General features: G+C 35.0%; 1 protein-coding gene across 4 annotated transcripts in view; it reads right to left on the reverse strand.

Moving 5' to 3' along the window:
* C5AH15orf41 (chromosome 5A C15orf41 homolog) overlaps positions 1–21,983 on the reverse strand; it is a 123,084-nt gene that overhangs the window by 91,755 nt on the left and 9,346 nt on the right. For 3 of the 4 annotated variants that reach the window (XM_008495249.2, XM_030452564.1, XM_030452563.1), the window contains exons 2-4: positions 6,097–6,142; positions 5,172–5,236; positions 1,852–1,912 (exon numbers count right to left, since the gene is read on the reverse strand). In XM_008495249.2, the coding sequence (XP_008493471.1) occupies positions 1,852–1,912; positions 5,172–5,236; positions 6,097–6,142 (172 nt within the window). Of the gene's footprint in view, positions 1–1,851; positions 1,913–5,171; positions 5,237–6,096; positions 6,143–11,339; positions 11,371–21,983 lie in introns of those variants that run through there. The other variant, XM_030452565.1, reaches the window with a different exon arrangement.

Here is a 21,983-nt window from a genome sequence, read left to right on the forward strand (position 1 = left end):
AACAAATTAAAAGTAGTTTCCCAAACCTCCAAAAAAATTCCAAACCCAAAAGATAATAATATGGAGCTTTTCCTATTTAAAAGAGCTGCTACGCACTGTAATGCACCTATGTTATATATTTCTCATCAATTTTTACAGTTTCCACTGATTAAATATATATTGACTCATAAAGTATTACCATTGCATCAATTGTCAGCAGATGCAAGAGTATGTCATTTAAATATTAAGTACCATATAAAAATGGCAGCTTGATTGTTTGGAAGCAGTAATCTGGTGCTGGTTATTGCCACATTTCCCTAATGCATTAGGCAGCAGTCACAAAATGCATTGCCTTTCTTATATGCCTGCTACTATGAAATCAGAAGCAGACAAGTTCTTTGTATATCTTCCCTCTCCCATAGATTTAATTTTTATTTATTTCTGAACTGCAGATATCTTTGATCTGAATTGCAAAAATGCATTAGTATCATATAAACAAAGATATGCTTACTAGAGTCAGAAATTATATGCATCATCTCTAAATCAATGGAAAAAAATATACAAAGAACCAGTAACAGATATATTACTTTGTGCTTGAAATATTTTTATGACAGTTCCTGTATAATATGGGTGCAATATATCATGAATCCTGTTTTTTACTTAAATTCTTAATAAGACTGCACTTATTTATGTAAAGTACACTGTGGTGTCAGTACTTTAAGATTTGCGCTTTCCAGAAATGGTAAGAAGCTACACATTACCACTAATAAGAAATAAATCCTTTATTCTATGCTAACTGTATGATCAGGGTATGTAGACACTTCACAGATCATTAAAACCTTCCAGTAATTGATAGGTAATCGCTCATTTGGGGGATGCAGCAGTGTACATGAGAGAGAAACCATTCTTTCTTACTAAGGTAACATGTAGAACTTCTGCTATTGCAACACTTAATGTTCAGAGTGCCATATCATTTTTAATGCAAACACTCATCTTCTGCCTTCTTATCACATCTTCTATTAAAATGCAACACAAACCAGCACACATTTCATTCTAGCCCTTTGAGAGTTGCACAAACAGCTCCAAGGAGTATCAGCTATTGTATTATTATTAGAGTTTAAAGGGTAGCTATTTCATAATTTTTTTCTAGGAGGCTCACTGCCACTCTTTCAAACTTTCTACATCTTCTTTAACTTAGTGCTTTAGATAACAGTTTTTAAAGAAAGTAACACCTTGCATCCCAAGGCAAATTCATATTCTAGTTAATAAACAGCACTAATAAATTTGTCAAGACTTTAATGGCAACCATACTGAACTTTTCATACACCAGATTTTCTAGGAAATGGCTACACTGAGAAATTTATTCTGCTTAATTGCTTTATATTAAGCAGTTTTCATTAGCCATCCTCTAATCTGTATGAGCAGAAATAAATGGAGTCAAGAAAATGAACTGGTTTAACTCTTCCTGCAATTAAAAAATATCTTAGATGGGGTTTGTTATCAAAAACAAGGAATCAAATACAAGTAAATCTGATTCAACCCATGTAATCAGTGTGGGATTTTTTACTAAGTTTGTGCATCAAAGGTCTAAAGACCTAAAGGTCTGTCTAAAATTTCCAGCAGAATTGAAATTGAGAGTTTCATACACATTTGCCTTGAAGTTAAGAGACTAATTACATTAACTGATTTATTAATAAATGGGGCTTTTTGTCTAATTATTGTAAGTACTAACAGACTGGGGAACCATTTTAAATGTCTAATGTGCCTTGAAACCATTTTTTTAGGTTAATTACATTTCTCACTAAAGTCACTATAGATATGCCCCTTAGGTTTTACATTGGAAGACTAAAAGAAAAAAGTAAAGATTATTACCTCATTGGCCAGCTCCAGTAATACAGGGGCAGCTGCATTTTTCATCACCCCATTCAGGTACCTAGACAAGACAAAGATAGGTAATTCTGCAGTGGAAAGAAAAGGCCAGTTTATACTTGTCAGTATCCCTTGTGAATCTCTCTTATTTGGGGAAAAGTACTGGGGAACGCAGTAGTTAATGGGGAATCTTTTAGGATAAAAGTATTTTAAACAATCACTAACTCTCTGAGTTTGTCTTCTATTCATCTGCTTGGTATGTTTATCTTAACCAAGTCACTGGAAAAAAAACCAACACAATAAATCATGAATTTTTAAAAAAACTTGCTTAATGACATGACAATAAATTATATCTATATTACTTAAAGATGCATCACAGACAAATAAACCTCTATTATTCACAATAAAGATTTTGGGTTCCACATGACCTTCAACTACGAGGGCCTACTGTAAATCTTATTCAAATTATTACTATGCACAAAAAGATAAATTCTCAAATTTAATTCAGACTTTAACAATTGGGTAGTTGTTTAAGGATTACTTTAGTGAAATCACAGTCTAACAATCAAATTAATATTCTATAGAGAAAACAAACAAAAAGAAATCTTTAGGATTCAATAAATGGTGACAGAATTTAAGATTTCAGATTAAGGGTATTAGACCAACATGGATATACAATGACCTTTCTGACCATCCCATCACACAGTATGGCTATTCTCGCCTCCATTTCTTTCACTGTTTGATGTTTACATTTCAATAATTCTTAAAACTTCTTCTCAGGAGTTGATGAAAAGAAGATATACTATTGGAAGCCACTTTGTGCTTTGCAGCCATGTGGAAAAGAACAATAGTTACCAACATTTGAACCTGCTCATTTATCCTATCTGTATTCGTTTAGCACATCATTACTGACATCATTAGAAGGCCACAGCCTTTCCAGCTCTATCATTATCTATCCATCAGAAGCCACTCTTCTGCTCATTAGTTACAGACATTAAAATTCTTTATCATTTTACCTTTCTGTGGAATGGGTGTAACACCTTTACATAAACCTCTTCACAGAGGATTAGAGGGTTTTTCCTTTGCAAGTTATTCTGGGCCTTAATGCATAAAAGAAATGGTGACAGCTTTCTGCTGTAACCTATTTTGATGCTACACACACACACAAGAAACAAACCACGTAACAAGATGCCTTGTGTGTAGTTAAACATTGAAAATTTATAACAGAAGAAAAAAAAAAAGAGAGATCACAAAGAAAATACTTAATCAGGAAGATTTACTTGAGATTAATGTTCTAAAACATGCATCTGGTTGATCGAACAGAAAAGCTACAGCTGACAATGGAGTAATTTTATGTCAGGTATTTCTAATGCTTTTGGCAATTCCATTATGGACTAACAGATCTCACATGTTGATGGCAATACTGCTCTGAAAAGCTTGCTGCTGCTTCTTGTAATTTGCCTTCATGTTTGCCTAAATTTAAGACTAGTAAGTCTCAGTAGAGCTGCAGAAGCTACTCATGTCAACTGTACTTCTACTTGCTCCATACAGGGATGATCCGGAAATTACTGCCTTCAAAAATGGGTAGTTTCTGACCAATAGCAATAGCAGCACAATTATTTGCTTCTATGTGGGTGGGAACAGGAAGGACCATACCAAGCAGACTGGGGTTTACAGTGGTAAGATGAACGCTACAAAAGACTAGAGGGTAAGACATGTTTGTCATGTTTATGCTTGAAGCATTTCAAGCTGGCTTCTGACTCAAGTAGTCTGCCTCTGTAGCTTACGACACATACTATACAGTAAATCTACTAAAACAGGATTGAGATTAGTTTTCTCACTATTAACCAGAACACCTTTGATTTTAAAACATGTGCATTTTATTCAGCCATGTTAATACATTTGCAATATGAAATACCCAGACATAGCATAAAGAATGATTTTCCCTACCACCGCCATATAGCTTCATACATAATGCATTAGTTATGTACTGCTATCATACTTCAGACAGTACAGAAGGGGACAGGAGACCAAATCCTCCTACCTGATGTGAGCCAAACTTAATCACACCTATAACCTTACTGACACCAATACAACTGCTGCTTTGCATAAAGCAAAATTTGCTCCCATGTTTCAAGTTTAAGTTGTTGCAACAAAATCATCATTGAAGTGATTTAAATTATTTGCATGTCTTCTAAGAAAAGGATTATTTACACAGCAATTAAAATTAACTTCACTGACACTATGATAACTAAAAAAGTAATTAAAAATAGTGTTGTATTAACACAGTTGTTAGTACAATAAAATCTTAAGCTGATATTTTTCCTAAACAAGAATAAACACTAGGAAAATTTGTGCAATGTGATACAGTACAAATTTTTAAAGAAAGATACAATTGCTAAAAAAAGAAAGGCAAACCCTCAAAACAGAACAATTCACACTAGATATTCTAAACCAGCGTCTGATATAACCAGGCTGTGCTTAGGTTTTAAATATATGACTCTGCAGTAGCACAGTTAATTGTTTACAAATTAAGGCTTTTTGTTTATTTTCCCGATTCATAAAGATTAACATTAAGCATAAACATCAGACATGTACAGTCACAAGTATGAACTCACTTGCCATGCTGGTTCCTCAGATATGTCAGTCTACAGAATAACATTTTAATTGGGTATCTTTACCAGTTATCAGTATGCCCCAATTATGTCATTGCAATATTTTTAATAAAGGCTATAGTAGTAACAGACAAACTATAAGGTGTAGCAAACACAATTTATTAGCTTTAGACACAAACAATTGTAAAATACTGCAAAATGACACAGAGGTTTTCATCCTCCCTTAACAGCTATTTCTGACACTTCTGTTGATAAAAGGGAGTGATCTTAAAAATTAGTGCTTTAACTGGTAATACTTGAGTTTAATATGTAACTTTTTAATGTAATACAAATGTTTTAAAAGTAGAAGCAACTGTAGCAGAACAAGCTCCCTTGCTTTCAAGAAGTTATCATCAATATTAGTCTTGACACAGAAAACCTGTAATTAGAAACAACAGGCAATATATAATAAATGCTATAACATGCACTGTAAAACATTTGCTTATGGTGACTTAGAGCCAAGGAAGTAAAGCCTTTCTTAACAAGACTGACCAAAAGCTGAACATTTTCTCCATTTTCATGAAATAACATTTTTAGGTGGACGGTTCTATATTCCTCATTCCGAATTGTGAATGCATATTTATATTTTATAGCTTTATAATTTACTCATTACTGCCACCACAATTAGTAGTTATGATGACACTCTTAACCAGGGTGGGGAGGTCATACCTTTGGTAGTAAGTTTCAATAGCTTCAGCAGTGTGATGCTTGGCATGTGTCCTTTTGATTTGTTTCTAGAAAAAAAATGAAAAAAACAGAGAGTCTTACAAATGTGTCATAGATCAAAACAGAAATCATGACTGCCCAAACACATGTTCCTTGGCTATACTTGATATATAAACTGAACTATGTTTTTAGATTCTGGACAGAAATGACATTCAATCTACCTATTGAACTGAACGTCTTCAGACGGTACTGCAGTGTACCATGTATGTAAAAGCCAATAAGGTCACAATAATTGAATCTAAATAAGTTTACTGAAGGCTGCAGAGGGCAAAGAAAAACTTGTTCTCTCCTTCAACCTTTGTATTAATTTCCCCTCAATTCAATTCCATCTAAGTCTGGTGCACTCTAGTTTTACAATTCAATTGGCAATTTTAACCAGGAAGAACATTGCTTAAAAACAACGTATTTGAAAAACTACAAAAAGTGATTCCATAGAGACTTGCCACTTGACTGACACCTGTCATCTCATGATAAATGACTCCATTTTCTGCCTCTCTTGCCTTCTGCCACTCCGGCAATGGTCATTTATCATCATCTCTGTCAGCAATGGAAAGCAGCACTGACAGTGCAAGTCAGCAAACATTTAGCACATGGAACCACGCAACACAGGGAAATTATTATTGTCAGAATAATAATGGTTTAGCATAATTTATTACAGGTCCACCAAATAAGCAAAGGCTAGATGTTATTAGACAGATGGATGGGTAGGCTTGGCAGCCATCCACTGAGACTCAGGCGGTGCTTGATGTGGAAAAGGAACATCCTCCAAACCAATCAGAAAGCTGGCAGTTCAATTACAAAGAAATAAAGGGACATTCATCATTCAATTAGGCACCTGTCAACCCTCACAAAGGAGAAAACTTCTAACCTGGTACTCCTGGGAGAAGATGCTCAGCAGAGTGGACTGCGATTGACTGGAACAAATAAAAGAAGGACAAAGTTAATTACTGGAGTGCACTGCAAAGAAACAAAAGAGAAGGGAGCTTCAAAGGTAGGCCTGCTGCCCTGTAATCTAACAGAACATGAAAACAAGTGTGGAAAAGTTGTTCCAGATGAACACCTCAGACAAAGGCATCCTGCTGCTAGGTCAAGGAGAGAGTGTACGAGGGAGGGGAGCAAAATATAGCAAGAGTTTCAAAGCAAAAGAACATATTGTTTGGGAGATTCCTTTTTTGGCTTCAGAACCTACTAAGTCCTATCAGGAGCAGGTAGCTGAGTTAAAAGGGAACAGGCATAGAGGAAAACAAAGCAAAATTTCCATTAATAATTGATGCGAGTTAAATTCCATCAGCAGTTGGGAACATGCCGCTTGTTCATTGGCAACATATTGAAATTAATTTTGTTAGCAGCAAGGGAACCTCTTCAGTAGCTGTCTCATATTCAGGTTAAAAACTTCCCTCTCTGTCAGAAGTAGCATATGGGACCACTGGAACATTCCCACTGAAACTGATGTGCTTTGAAAATAGAAACTTTCACAGCAGGAAGCCAAGATTCCCTGGAGTCAGTCATTTCCAAAAGCTGCCATAAGCTTCATTCATCTAAAGCTCCAGTCAATGTCAAACACCTGGCAATGAAGCAACCTGGAAAGCATTCTTCCCATGTGGGAATTTTTCTCTCTGAATTGTTAACATTTAGAAATGGGACAAGATTTTTTTTTCCCTCTGAAAGGCAATCAATACCACACTGCTACTGTTTTCAATTGTCCTCAGTGGATATATCTACCTCATCACACCCTGAATACAATTAATTACCCCTGATATATTTTCCTACTACATGCAACTTGAACAAATTATAGTCTCAATAAATTGAGTTTTATGGTACGGCAAAGCATTATGAATAATTAACATTTTTCCTTCCATGAACTTACCTACTAAGGCATAGCATAGGCAGTTCAAAGATTCAACTATGTCTAAAGTCTTGCTCTTCTGCCAGATTTCCTGTGTGTGAACTTAGCAGCTGTATCACATCATACGTACATTAAATGTAAACGTTCTCTCTATACTTAAATGGCCCCTCTCCTTGCAATTTGCACACCTCACCAATACTAATTTAACTTAAGATAAGGAGGTTTTACTCCGTTTCCAAAGGCATGAAATAACTAAATACTTTATTTGGAACTAAATACTTTATTTGGGTTTAAACAGCACCCTAATATAAAATGTTACCTCTAGACCAACCAGTTGAAGCATCATAAACAAAGCAGATAGATCAATGCAGTGCTGTGTAAAGAGCTTACTAGTTTGTCTTATCCAAAACTGTGCTTCCAGCATCTTTGCCATAATGTTGTTTTCTGGACTTGTCTGCCCAGCACAACATCTGTGTGACACCAGTAAACTGAGCTTTGAACTCCAGCGATTTACATGAGAATGTTCACCCTGAGTACTCACTGACTAAATGTTAAGACTCTAGAAAAAATGATAGAAAGATAAACAGTAATATATCTAAATATAAATATATAGATTTACTAAATTAATGGATTACAGAAACATTAATTTCAACATAGTCCAGAATTTAAATATTGTTAAATATGTATCAGTTGACACAGAGGCCAGGAGAGATGTACCACAATGCTCCCCCAAAAGGTGCATCATCCACTTATGGCAACTTTCAACATGCACATGAAATCATTAGAATGTGAACAAAGGAATAAAATTAAGATCATATACTTATACAGGCTATATGCATATGCAAAGCTGAGGTATTTCAAGTTGATTTATTAAAAAAAAACCCTGCAGGCTATAAATAAGCTGGATACATATGGGCCCCTAATGGCTGTCTATGTAACTATTATTATCTGGCAGATTTACATGGTTGTAAAGGTAGAAGTGAATTTAGAGAAAAGATGTGTGAAAAACTAAAACAAAACAGGACAGCTTTTAACTGGATTTCTGGTTTGAGTTCTCTCCCACTGACATACTAATTTTTGTATTTTCAGGCTACTCCCAGCATAATTAGTCTACTTATTGTACTTTATCCTGTTACACATACTGACATACCAAAAATAATTAAGATCATTATCCCTCTCTTCACACTTCTGACCCTTGTCTATGTTCCTTTAGTGTCTTTGGATTTTGCTCCTCTACTTTAGTCAAACACTCCTATGCTTATAACTGATGAGATCATCTAGGGCTTACCATGAACACTAAGAAATTAAGTCCAGTAACCGAACAAGTTGGATAGACACTGAATTGCAATTAAAACATTATGACTGTGATGAAGAGAAATATTTCAGTAGTATCATTCAAAGAATTTTAAGCCTTACTACCAGATCTTTCTCCTTCCCCAGGAAAAGTGGATTTATATCTTCACATGGCTGACTCCAGGTTTCTTTTGGTTAACCTAGTTCTCTCTTAAACACTATGACCACTTATCTGCCACTCAGCATTTCCTTGCAACAATTTCCTGGTGAAATGAAATAGCTCCTCAAAGCATGGCTGGACCACATCTACTGCAAGATGCCACTGACAGAAAACTGAAACATCATGGTTTCAGAAAATGCTGAAAAAGACAGCACTGTGTACTTGGAGAGGGGACAGAAGTCATGAACATGTATTTGCATTGCAAGAGAGCACAATCACATCTGCTGTTACTTACAGCAAGGATACTGCCTTGTAAGTTATCATAACTTCTAAAGAGCAGCCAAATTCCTAGGGTTCCATCCATCTACACAGATTTCAAAGCAACACATGAGCAGACAATTATGGCTGAGATTCCCAGGAAAACAAACATAACACTGAAAATATCTTCTTTCAAAATAACATTTCACTGCTGCATTACTGCCTCCTACAGAACAAATCTATAGTAAGCCTCATGGCTTACTGGATGGCCAGTGACACACACACTCACACTTAGCAAGCTCTTCCATTGAGAATCAACTGTAGAGCCAAGGAACAGATTTCCCAATTTTCTAAAACACACAAACAAAAACGTCCAAGCTCCTAATTCTGAGTACTACCTAGTTTAAATAATTACAAAATTAACTTGTTATCCATGTTGTAGAAATAAATCTATTTTCCAAGAAAAAAATCAAACTTTAAAAAGTGTCATTCAACTTTGATGGAAACATTTTCTTCTGCAGTTCCAGATGGTAATGCACCTAACTCCCAGCCTCACTTTACAAATATCCTCTTTTTCTTGTACATCAGCATCCACAATGAACCAATTTACCTTGTGTTACTCTGTGTTGATGCTGGTGGTATACTTCCATCTGACTGCCCAATGATCTCTGTGCTCTTGTCAAAACATTAACTGGCAGAAAAACGCGAAATCTAACTTCTGCTACAAAATGCCAATTTATAAAAAAGAAAATAACTCTTATATTTAAAAATAAAATATAATTTCTTGGTTCTAAAAGATATATTAAGAATTTTATCATTAAAAAGTACAACAGATACCAAAGTCCATTCACATTTATAAAGGGATGCCCAGGTCACCCAGAATAAGAGAATCTCTAGGAGTTTAAGAGATTAGTCAAGCTAATAAAACAGCTTCAAGTCTGGCACTGGAAAACGAATATGCCTTTTGGTCATTTCATATGTAAGTATAAAATTTAGACTACTCTCTAATAAATCTCAGAATTTGGTAGAGGAGGAATGTTATCATCCCTATATAGAGCATTTCAGAAATGTTCTGCTTTGTGATGAATATTCATATATAAACTATTAACAGATAGTATGCTGCTGCAAATCAGTGCTTGACAACCAGTGCCAAGAAACAGCTTTTTAAGATAAATACGATTTAATTGGATCAGATCATCTCCTCAAAGAAGGCTTGCACACCTAGCCAATATTTGGGGTTCTGTCCAACTTAATATATCCTACTTACTATGGCCTCATGAGGTGAAAACTGAAACGTGGCAACTTCTGCAAATATTATATTATTTACAGATAAAATTTACACTCTCCTACTTTATTTTCTTAGATTACTGAAAACATAAAATTTTAAGTACATAATCAAGCTTCTGCTTGTTTCATCAATTCATTTTAAAACCAGTTTCATTGCCCTCATCTTTAACTCCACAGTTTTTGCCTAATATAGAAAGACTACAAATTCAGCTTTACTTTGCAAATATTTTAAATGGAAAAAAGGATGAGTTTCTAGAGAGTTTTGTACAACTAAAAAAAATCCGGAGTAAATAACTACAGCGTTTAATCCAGTAATTATTCACACAGGTGGAGACAAGTAGGTAGAAAGAAAAGTTTATCATGGCATGAATATATACATATATTTGTATATATACAATATGTACATATACAGTAGCCTTAAAAAAAAGCAAAACCAAAACCAAACAAAATCCGAATTCAATATGTAAAGAACATTGCTTTCCTTTCATAAAATGGAACATTTCCTTTGTTAGGATAACAAATATATTGGTTAAAAAACTGAGTTTGGGGATAGGGGTTGAGTTTCACCCAAAGAGCAGTGTCAATCCTTCTCTTGGAAATGCATAGAACACTGCACTTAGCTATGGTAGGAATTCAGGTAGTAGAAAAAAAATCTTTCTTTCCTTCCACAGTTTTCAGCATCAGTATGTAGTGCTAGTCATATCCCTTCTGAAGCAGACAGCGTCTCTGAATTATAATAACTGGAAAAGAACTTCTCCTTTCCATGTATATAATGTTTTAAATATTTTTAACTAATGCAGTATAGAGCTTTAAAATAAAAGTTATACATACAACTTAGGGCTGCAATTACATGGTGCTGCCATGCTACATTAAGAATCTATGAGAGAAAAGATATATAGATATGTATATGTATATATATATATATACACACACACATATACATACACACATATTTGACTAGTTTAAATCACTGTGGGTGGACGGCAAATCCTCCTTATAGCTATCCTGAAATTCCAGAACATGTAGCTAAAATACATTTTTCCTGTTACTTTAGCAATGACATGAAAGAAATTCAAACAGGCTTTTAATTCTCATCTTCTATACTGCAAATGGTTTGGGACTGGGACTCCTAAAGAAAGCAGTGTTTCTAACCAGTCAGCTCTTATTTCTAAAAATTCTGTCAATAATGGATTTCAAATACACCTAGAAGCATCAGTTCAAATGTGTAACACATCCTTGGATGCAAAAAGCCTCTGTGGCTTCTTGCCTGTGAGGGATGTAGGTCAAAAAGCACCACAGTTATACCTGTAAATCAATTAAAGGCAGTCAGATGATGATCTTCCCATCTAAAATGAGGTGATAACCAGTGCATTCTCAGAACTTCTTTGATGGATTAGGATTGTCCCAACAGGAAAAAAGCAATCTTAGCAGTTTGAAGGGCTGAAGATCTGAAGGGCTGAGGAGGCTGAAGTCTAAGGATCCAGGAGGCCTATCAAAGCTTGAGACCCACTAGGCTTATATGCATTCAAACACGGAAGAACATGGAATGAGAGAGGAAGACTCACTGACCTCTGGAATAGTTGCAGCTTTAACCTGTCTTCACTGCAGCTTTTAAATATTAAAATATTTCCTAAAGTTTTAATAGGCTTGTGGTCACTTCTCTGAAGGAAAATTGTCAAAAAGCAGATTATTGCTTCTGTATACATTTCTACTTCATCATTTACAAATCTAACATCGATTTATCGTACATCAGTGAATTACCAATGTAAGCTAAATCAATACATGGGTCTCTCTCTCTATATATGTATATGTATGTCTTTTGTCAACATGTGTTTAAATGAATTTACAGATTTGAACTGGAGTAACTAACCATGGAGACATAAAAGCAGCAAATCTCTAGTGTAAAACACAGTAACTTCTATAAAAGTGGTCATCTTCCAATGTTACAGATTTCTAGCTACACCAATTCAAGTCTGAAATATAGCACCAGTTTTATTATCTCTGGTTAAGGTGCCTTCCATACAAGGAAGCAATATCAGCAGCAACTACTTTGGGAAATGTAAAGCTAATACAGTGCTGCTGGAGAAATACTCCCATTACAAATATAGTAATACTCTTAAAAAATTTAATTGATATACATCTATGACAAGAAGTACCTGCTGATATGCTTCTTTCAGACTTAGTAGCATGACAAAATCAAGACAGAATTCAAACTAATCTGGAGAACTATAGAATTAAACAATTTTGAAATTCTTCAATATCCAGATCAATAAGCTGTACAACAGTTCAACTCAAAAAGTTGCAATACAAATCACTTACTAAAAAATCTCTTTGCATTACAGAGAATCTCATATGTCTGGTAGGATTAAAAATAAAAGCAAAAAATAAAGATTCCAAGGAAAAAGACATCCTGCATTGCAGGCTTACAGCATCTGATGATAATAGAAAGGTTAAATGCAGGCACGTGCATACAACTTTGCTGCCTAGTGCCAGGGTTATGAGAATATCTGTATGACAAAGCTTCAAGAAGGCTACTTGAGAAGAGTCATCACTTCTATGACCTTGACACTGGTTGGTCCCACAACTTCTATACAATTTAGTGATGTGCAAGAACAGATGATGGTGCAATACATAGAAATGGCAGCATTTAAAATTCATAGTAGCATAAGGCCATTACTTTTCCCACTGGGCCACTTGAACTTTAATAATGTCTGACCTAGTTGGCCAATAAGTTCTAGCAGCAGACAGAGGAAAATTGCCAGTATTAGATACTGTTTGAATGATTTTTCATTTAGAAAGACTTAGAAGTCCCTTTAAGAACAGGGCACAAATTCTTCCTGTAGATACCTCATTTTTGGTGTCCATTGTAATGGCTTATGTATTTTAAAACAACTGCAGACTATGAACAATATGTATCAGACAAGAAAAAATAAAAGGCAGAGGGAAATATAAATTATCAATGCAGACAATGATCACAAAATAATGCTAGCTCTTCACACAGATACATTCCAGCTTCTTTCACCAACAGCACAAAAACCTAACTTTTAACAACGCTAATACAAGTCCAATTCAGCAGATAACATATTTAAATTATTACAAAGTATTTCTGATCAAGACCCCAAAATTAGAAAAGAAGTCAGAAAAAGATGCAATTTTCATTCACATATATATCTCTGTGATGCCAAGAACAACATTAGGCTTTAACAGTGGATAAGGATTGGAAGATACTATGGTTAAAAATGGAACTCTGAAAATACAGGAACATAAGAGTGGTATTTCCAAACAAAAAGAAAATACTTTTTTTGTCTTATTATCTTGGTAAGTAAGAACACAAAATAGGTAATAACCCTGAGACAGGGTTTAGAAATGTTTTCTTTCTTTTTTTAAACAGCACATACTTCATGGCATGAATATTTGAAATCCACTGAAATGCCAAACCCATGTGGAGACCTTTGTGGTAAATATACTTTCATTAATAAAGTCTCTTTCATTAAAACATAAAATATTTTTGTAAGGTTCCATTTTCAAGGTGAAAATTATTTTCAGGTGCAATATAATTAAGTGCTAAAACATTAAAGTAAAACTCTGATGTGAGGCTTCAATAACTATCAAATCTTTTTGTCTTACTAGTACCAGAACTTCACCATAAATTTAACAATTTACGGTTAAAATTATACAGAAAACATGTTGGCAAGTTGGAACTCTTATCTCTTAATACTACAATCTAAATGCTGAGTTATTAGACAAAAATACACAGAAATTGCAGTTATCTGTTGATGACTGTACAAAGACAGATCCTCCTAGGCTGCAACAACACCTCAACAAGCAGTTAAGGCAAAGAAACTACAATTTAAACCAGACTCACCCCTCACCTTTTGTATGTGCCTTTGATAGGGCCAAGGTCTGTAGACTGAAAAAGATTCACTTAGTAGTTTATTACTGGAAAGAAATATTTGATAATAATTTTGTGTTCATCTTACACACTCTGTTTGGATAACTATTATGCTACCTCCTCTTTGCCTCAAGACAAGAACCAGATGGCAGAATAGCTTGTGAAGAGAAGTTCTTCAGACTTCAATCCTAAATTTCCTGATTGTGGAGAAAGGGGAAAATTATTCAACTTTATACTTTTTTTTTTTTTTTTCAAACTTATATTCTCTTGTATAAACTTCATGTTTAAATTTATTTTTGGAAAACTATTTTTGAGTGAAAGGCAATTTGATGCTAATTAGACTGTTCATTTTGCATTGAAAAAATTAGCTTGTATGTAAAAAGCGTATCTGTGCCAATTTAAAACTAAGTCCCCAAACACCCTTAAACAATTTGCTCCTAAAAAAATATAATCAAATTTAGAAAACTATAAATTATATTTAAATTTATTATTTACAAGCAATTAATTACGAAGACAGCCAGGTGGCTTTCATTACATAAATTACTGTTAATGACACTTGCCTCATGCTGCTACTGTATTTAGCATTTGCATGCATCACATGTCAAGAACACACACTGTTGCATAGCTATCTCCAGGGTAAAAAGTGAACATCTTAAGTCAAAAAAGCTTCCAGTAATCCAAACAAAACTGTTAATTCTTTAAATGAGTCATGATCTTATTCATGTTTCCTATACATGGCATAATTCAAAGAATCTTAGCTCTATCAAACATGGACGATACAGAAGAGTTGATTTAAGTAAATTCAGTTTTGGGGAACAATAGAGATTTAAGGCAAGAAATTACTCAATTTATGGCTAGGCCCTTGAAATTTTACTCTTAAGGCCTAAACAGTGTTTATCACTTAAAATTCTATAATTTTTACGTTACCTGTAATTAGAAAACAAAACAAAAGTGAATAATTCTTGTCTGTGTAGCTAGTTGACAGCACAATACTCTGCCTGGTATCTGTATGTTATTGTACCATCTATATAGACATTTACAAAGTCTACTTTCAGCCTCAGGGGTATAGCTTACTGTGCTACAGAAGAATTAGGCTAATTTAATTCCACAACTTACTTCCCACTGGGATGGTGGCAGAAACTCACTGAGAAGGAAACCCAGCTGTTCTTTTTTAGTATTGGTCTTCCAGCACTGTCTTTTAAAAAGCTGCCTACCTACAACTAGCAGACAATATGAAGGGAACATTTGATAAGAAGTGATCACAATATTACATTATTCTAACCTAAAACATCTCTAATCTTCTTATCCAGCAATGTTCTCTGCACTGCTCTGAAAATCCATACAATGAGTTTGCTTCCTGCAGCATCCCTGTCAATAGGTTAACCATATAGCATCACAGTCATTAAGCACCAAAATGTGACCAGTCCTGGTAGAGTGGGGCAGGAGCCCTTGGTAAATAAATGTGGAAGAAGGAAAACTATTTCAACATCAAACATTTGTTCTATGTTAAAATAAACTGAAGATGACCTTGACATGCATCAAGTCATATGGGATGACTCACTGACACTTCCTAAATTTCTGGGAGTTGTCAAAAGCATAATGAAATTATACATTGTTGTCTTTACATTAAACATTTAAGGGCCAGACTTTGTAAAAATAAAGTCCATGGGAAGGGAATAACTAAACTTCACTGGAATTCAGGGAAATTTGAGTGTTAACATTTTACAAGCAGCATTTCAACCCTATCCTCACCATTTTAAAGTATATATATATATTATGGTAAAGTAGCAAAGGACAAAAAGACTTCTTCAGATTATTTTTAATTCATTGTTCATTTTTAAATACCAGGTCTTTGCATGATATCTAACGTCTAAGAGAGCCAGATTAGGATTAGGACATCAAAAACCAGCAGAAATTCAGAATTAGAAAAAAATAATCTGGACTGGACTGTTTACACTTCTGCATGTTAGTCAGTAACTAACAACTTCTTTGATATATTGTTACAAAAAAGCTTGCACTTTTATAAAAGTCACAGAGACATCCCCATCACTTGTAACTAAAGGGCATCTGAACATGTTTTCCAATCAGAAACAGGGATTTCAAGATCTAGTTTAAAGAAATCAAAAGATTTAGAGGGAAGAAGGGGGCTAAACCATAACTTAATCTTAATTTGGGGTGGATATCCCTTGTTTTCAACCTTCTTCTTTTAAGAATAAGTACAAATTTCTTCAACTTTCATTTATAAATAATTTCTCCTTCCCTCTCTTCCCTCTCAACATTAATGCTTGAAGGCCAAAAATGGCATCAATGTAATTTTCAGCACAGTAGCTATACAAATACTTCTTTTCTCAGTACCCCGAAGTATTTTGTTAATGCACCACTTTCAACTAAACCAACTGCAAACAAATCTTTAACTTAAAAAGTTATGGCTGCTCATATGTGATTTGTTACCTGGATTTGGGGGAAAAAAAAAAAAAAAAAAGCAGAAGGCCTCTCTAGCCACCTAATCACCATATCAATGACACATGCCACAACAGAGAAGCACTAGTTTATTTGATTGATCATGGTAGATAAACTCCAAATAACAGAGAAATTAACAAATGCTTGACATTTGCTCAACATCCATTATTCTGACACTGCTTTCAGGATTTCAAAGCCTGGGAGTATGCTTAATCAACATTCATATTCCCTAGTGAGCTACAGGCACCATATTGCGCCCCGCCTTAGTACTGATGAAAACTGCATATTGGCCATTTCCAAAATGTTCTGGGACTCCACACAGGGCCCCTTCTCTCCCTTGTTCCTGTTCTGCAGTTTTCTTTTAAACACTTCCAAGACAAAAGCATCTGCCAGTTTTTCTCTCTGGGGATGTATGCAAAATGAACTTAACAGTTTTAAGGCAGGAGAAACCCTCACATCTAAATTCATTCATAGGACAGAAAAGGGCCTAAGAGGCCTCTCAAGGGACAAAACCCTGCTGAAATTTTCCCCGACAACAGTGGGAGCTTTATAAAATCTAAGTCCAGACAATTTCCAATTCAAATGCCCAGCATAGCATGACCTTTGTCAGATCTATGAGCCCTAGATGCACCCACTATTTTTTTTATTCTAACCAGCACAGACATTAGACAGGGCACTACTGCTAAGCAGGAGGTTGAATATTTGCATGCTCTTCTATTGTGAAAATGTAACAGTGACAGCACTGTGTCGAATTCTTTTCCCCCTAGAACTTTAACTCCATAGGAGAGGCATAGCTGACAGATGACTCTCCCAACATCTGTGTTATGTACACTGCACAGCTGAGGAACCTTGGATCACTGTCACGGCTTCTCGGAGATGACCTACACCTCTCTTATATCTTCCCCGTGATAACAAAAGTAAAATAAAAACTTGAAAACACTGTTTTTTTCAATGAAAAGTAAATATGGCAAGAAAGATTAACATAATTTAGTCATTAAGCTGTTCACATAGCAGCTCACCATATGTTGTATAAATGTCCTATACAAAATAATTTATCAGACCTGACATGTTGCACATCATATTGTATTATTTAATATGCTTACTAAAATTTCATGGATCAAGCGCCACTTCTGAAAGCATAAAAAAAGCCCCAGAAAATATTTCTTCATTTTCCACGATTTATTTTGATTATCTTTTACAGCTGCATGATAAAGTAGAACTTGCAAAATTACGAGGTTAAGGTTTACACAGCTATTGCTTCATATACTAAAATGTAACAAATGGCTCTATGTCTATATACCATTTGACTTGCATTTACTATTCAGAAGCACAGTAAATTAAGCACGTTGCTTTTGACTGCAGATTTTAATAATTTTAACTGGTTACTTCAGCAAACATCCTGATGTACTAATGCAAAGTTTTGACCTATATAAAAGAGACTAGAGAGCTAAGAACTGTAAAATAAACTAAAGCAAACTATTATCATGTTACACACATTGATCATCCCAAACCTGTCTACATAAAAACATTGATTTCAACACAGTAGCTGAAACATTTGAGTAATATTTTTAAATTACTGAGATTTAAAATGTTAGAATGGAAAACACCTACGTCCAGATAAATGGACAAAATTCTCTATCCAGGAACCTCAAAACCGCAAAAATAACAATGCATAAGAATGATTGCCTGTCACTGGTATGGTTTGTGTCTAAATAGTGAATTAAACCAAAAAGTGTAGGTGGGAAGCTTTCAGGTAAAAGTTTTTGGGTAGCCAATGGGATTTCCTTGGGAAAAAACCCCTCCACACTTGGAGGACAATATGAAACAGATAGATATGGCTAGAAAAATATTTAGACACAAACACTGGATTTATTCCATAAAGAACCATTTTTCTTTTTCTCTCTCAGACAGCTGATCTCAAGGAACAAAATACAAATGGGATTTAAAAAAATGAAGTGCAACTTCTCTTTCTGGTCAATAATTAAATTCTCCTGTTTCTAGTAATAGGATAAAGGAAAATGTATTTCTGCATCAGATAGCTCTTTGCAATGAGGTCAATAAACACTGCACTTGGAACTTGCTTGGTCAATTGGACTACCTGCTAGCTAGTCAAAACAAATCATCCTTATTAAGCTCTGTAAGAACCAGAAATCTACCTTATGAGTTATTTTTATCTTTTTTTATTTTGTGTATCCAAGATAATGTATTTGTTTAGGAAGATACATTGCTCAGCTGTGTTGAAAACTGGACAGCTAGCTGCATAAACAATGTATGCATTTCCAGCATTTTATACTAATGCTGGAAATGGCTAATGTTCAATAACCTTTTCATCTGTAGGAATCTACACCTGGTCTCTAGGTAATATTTACCATACTTTGCACCATCTGCATTTCACAGAAGTGCAATAAAGAACTGGATGTTACCGCTACCAATAGTGGCCTGATAAGAAGTTCTGTAATCTCCCAGGCAACAGCAAATGGAAACAGAGATACACGGTGTCCTTATTGCTGTCTGGGTTCTCAAATAACAATAGAACCATAGAATCATACAATCATAGAATCATAGAATTGGCTGGGTTGGAAGGGACCTCAGAGATCATCAAGTCCAACCCTTGATCCACTACCGCTGCAGTTCCCGGACCATGGCACTGAGTGCCACATCCAGTCTCTTTTTAAATATCTCCAGGGATGGAGAATCCACTACTTCCTAGGGCAGCCCATTCCAATGCTTGATCACTCTCTCAGTAAAGAAATTCTTTCTAATGTCCAACCTAAAATGGAGGAACTTCAATGAGGAACTCCAAAAGACCCTTTATATTAATTCAGGCACAGAAGTGAGTAGTTGTTGTCTTCAAAACAGTTTCAGACAGGCTGCATTACACAAGAGACTACCTTTGCTATTATGTGAGTCTTGCTCCAAGAAATAATTGACAGCATACTGCTTTCCATGGAAGAAGAATAAGTGCTAACTTAAGGGCACTTTTATTCAGTGTTGAAGCTTCTGGAGGTATCTGAGAATCAAAGCTATCAAATGCTTCCAAGACCTTGGAGGCCTAGATACAGATATGCAAATAGAGAACATAAATCAAAACAATAAAGTCCTCTTCACCTGAAGCCATTTTGCCAATTTGGATGGACAGCAACACTTGCTTAAATAGCCTATTTGGATGAGAATGATAAAGCTGAAGTTGAAGAATTCTCCAGCATAAAGCAATGAGACTGTTACTACCAGTCAGGCTACTGGATACCCTGGAGGATGCTGTGGGAGGAACACTGTATCCTATTCATATCACTACCACATTCAAAACATTATAGGCACTAGAATTAAAAAAAAAAAAAAAAAAAAAAAAAAGAAAACAAACCAAAAGACAGATAAAAATGCTTTAGTTTCTTACAAAATGGAAGTTTTCAACCTAAGGGGTTTACAAATGAAAATGCTTTTCCCACAACAGGCACAGATTGTTTTTTGGCAACTTTTAAGTCTGCTAACAAGAAGTTCATTTACTTTGAATTCTTCTTTTGACAAGGACTCCAAGAAATATAAGTTGAAAACTAACATTATAGCGTCGAATCTTAGCATGTCAATGGGAGTTTTAAATCACCTCACATGGTACCAGTTAGTCAAACAAATGAACAAGGCTTTTAACCACCACTGGATCTGAAGAAAGCAGGAGTTTTTTTCCACTCCTCTTCCAATGCTGTTGGGTTTTTTTGGTAATGACACTCTAACACGCTTGTCTTAGAACATAATTTTAGTACAATTAGTTATTGTATGGCAAATTCTTAAAGAAAGCAAATCTTACCATTATTTCACTAAGTTTCAAGTATTATGCAAGCTTCTAAGACTTTTGCATTGCAAATAGACATGGTATATTTACCAGGAACTTAAGAAACAATTAAAAACTACTCTCATAGAAGCATATGTTTTTAAGTGAAAAGTTTAGGGGCATATATCAGGACCAAAATGGTTGCAGTAATAAATCAAAGGACCTGCCAACAATGACATCAAACAGATGCTAACAAGAAAATGTATTATTTAATACTACCATGTGTTATAAAAATTTGTTTAGAATATCTTAAATTTTTATAATAATATGCATTTACTACATTACTGTTTTGACACATACAAGAATCAAATTTATAGGTCTCATTCGGCACTTGCTTTCTCTTCTCTGAACACAGAATGGATTCCTGAGGGAAAAAAAAATCTCACAAAGTGACTGTTTCAAATAGATGTTTGCAACAAAATCAAGTTGTTTATCTTGCTGTCTTGAACTAAGTATCATAAGCACTATCTTGCTAGAAAACTTACAAATCTGCCTTTATGTAAACAGAAGCTTTCCCTGAAAGTTCCCAGGAAAGTCAAACAACTATGAAGTTTATCTATCTATACAGATACCTTTTGCTGTCCATATGTATTTCATAATTTGCTGCAAAGTTAAAAAAATAATTTTGTAAAATCCTTACTAGCAGGATATCAGTATTGACAAACTCTCAATGAGCCTGCTAAGTTACAAAAATAGCATAGGTTCTATTTTCCATTGTGTTTTATTATTTGTTTCCTATATCAGTTTAAATACCTCCATGGAATACTACAATGTTTTTTACCAATTGGATCCCTCACAAAATTGCCAAAACCAACCCAAAATCTATGTTAGTTATCAAAACATGATCTATTCTGTTCCTTCCATTCACAGCCATCCTCCTCTCAGGACTCTGAAAGCCAGACAGAACAATGATCTGATTCAAGTACTGACATCTGAAAGTGTAGGAAATGCAATTATGCCTTTTGGCAAGCCAAAGAGAACCACTGTGCACACACCTTTTCCTGTACTGCATCTCTGCTGCTGTACATCCTGCTTCATAAGGTCCCTCCACAGGAGGGTTAATTGTTTTTAAGAAGATAATTGTTTTTTCCAAACATTTCTGTTTTGCTTTAAGGAAACTGTTTGGAAAATAGCAGTCCTGTTTGTATTCTGTTTCATTTTCAATCAACTCCTCCAGGTATCAGCACAGTCCCCTTCTTGCAAGTGCTTCACTCAATGCTTTAAAACACTTGAGGAAGCAGTGATCAGAGTATGGAAACTAAATTTTCTTCATTAAATCTACTGAAGCAGATATTAAAAATGCATTTAATATACTGGGGATGGCTGGTGGGCATCACTGACTGTGACAGGCCAGTTACTGATGAGCTGCTGTCAGACGGCCTTCTCAGCAGGGATCTGTGTCTAAGGCTGCTGAAGGACAGCAATATCTTCCCTTGTGTGTAAGCTCTATTCATCTCCCAAGTATTTACTAAATCACAGACCTCTGCACACAAACCCAGCGTTTCAGCGCATGCTAACAAATGATGGATGGCCCAGTCAATTCGTTATGTCCTGAAAGCGTGATTTCCTGCCATTCCAATCATCAAACCTCTAGAGCCTTCAGAGCTGATCAGTCCTGGAGAATATATTTTGCAGGCTCTATTAAAGGAGTAGAGGTTCTTTCCATTAGTCTCAAACTTTTTTTTTTTTCTCTTTTTTCCCCTGGCTGATTTAAAGAGAACTCCCTCCTTCCC

Source organism: Calypte anna, chromosome 5A (assembly GCF_003957555.1).
Source record: "Calypte anna isolate BGI_N300 chromosome 5A, bCalAnn1_v1.p, whole genome shotgun sequence".
Classification (NCBI taxonomy): domain Eukaryota; kingdom Metazoa; phylum Chordata; class Aves; order Apodiformes; family Trochilidae; genus Calypte; species Calypte anna.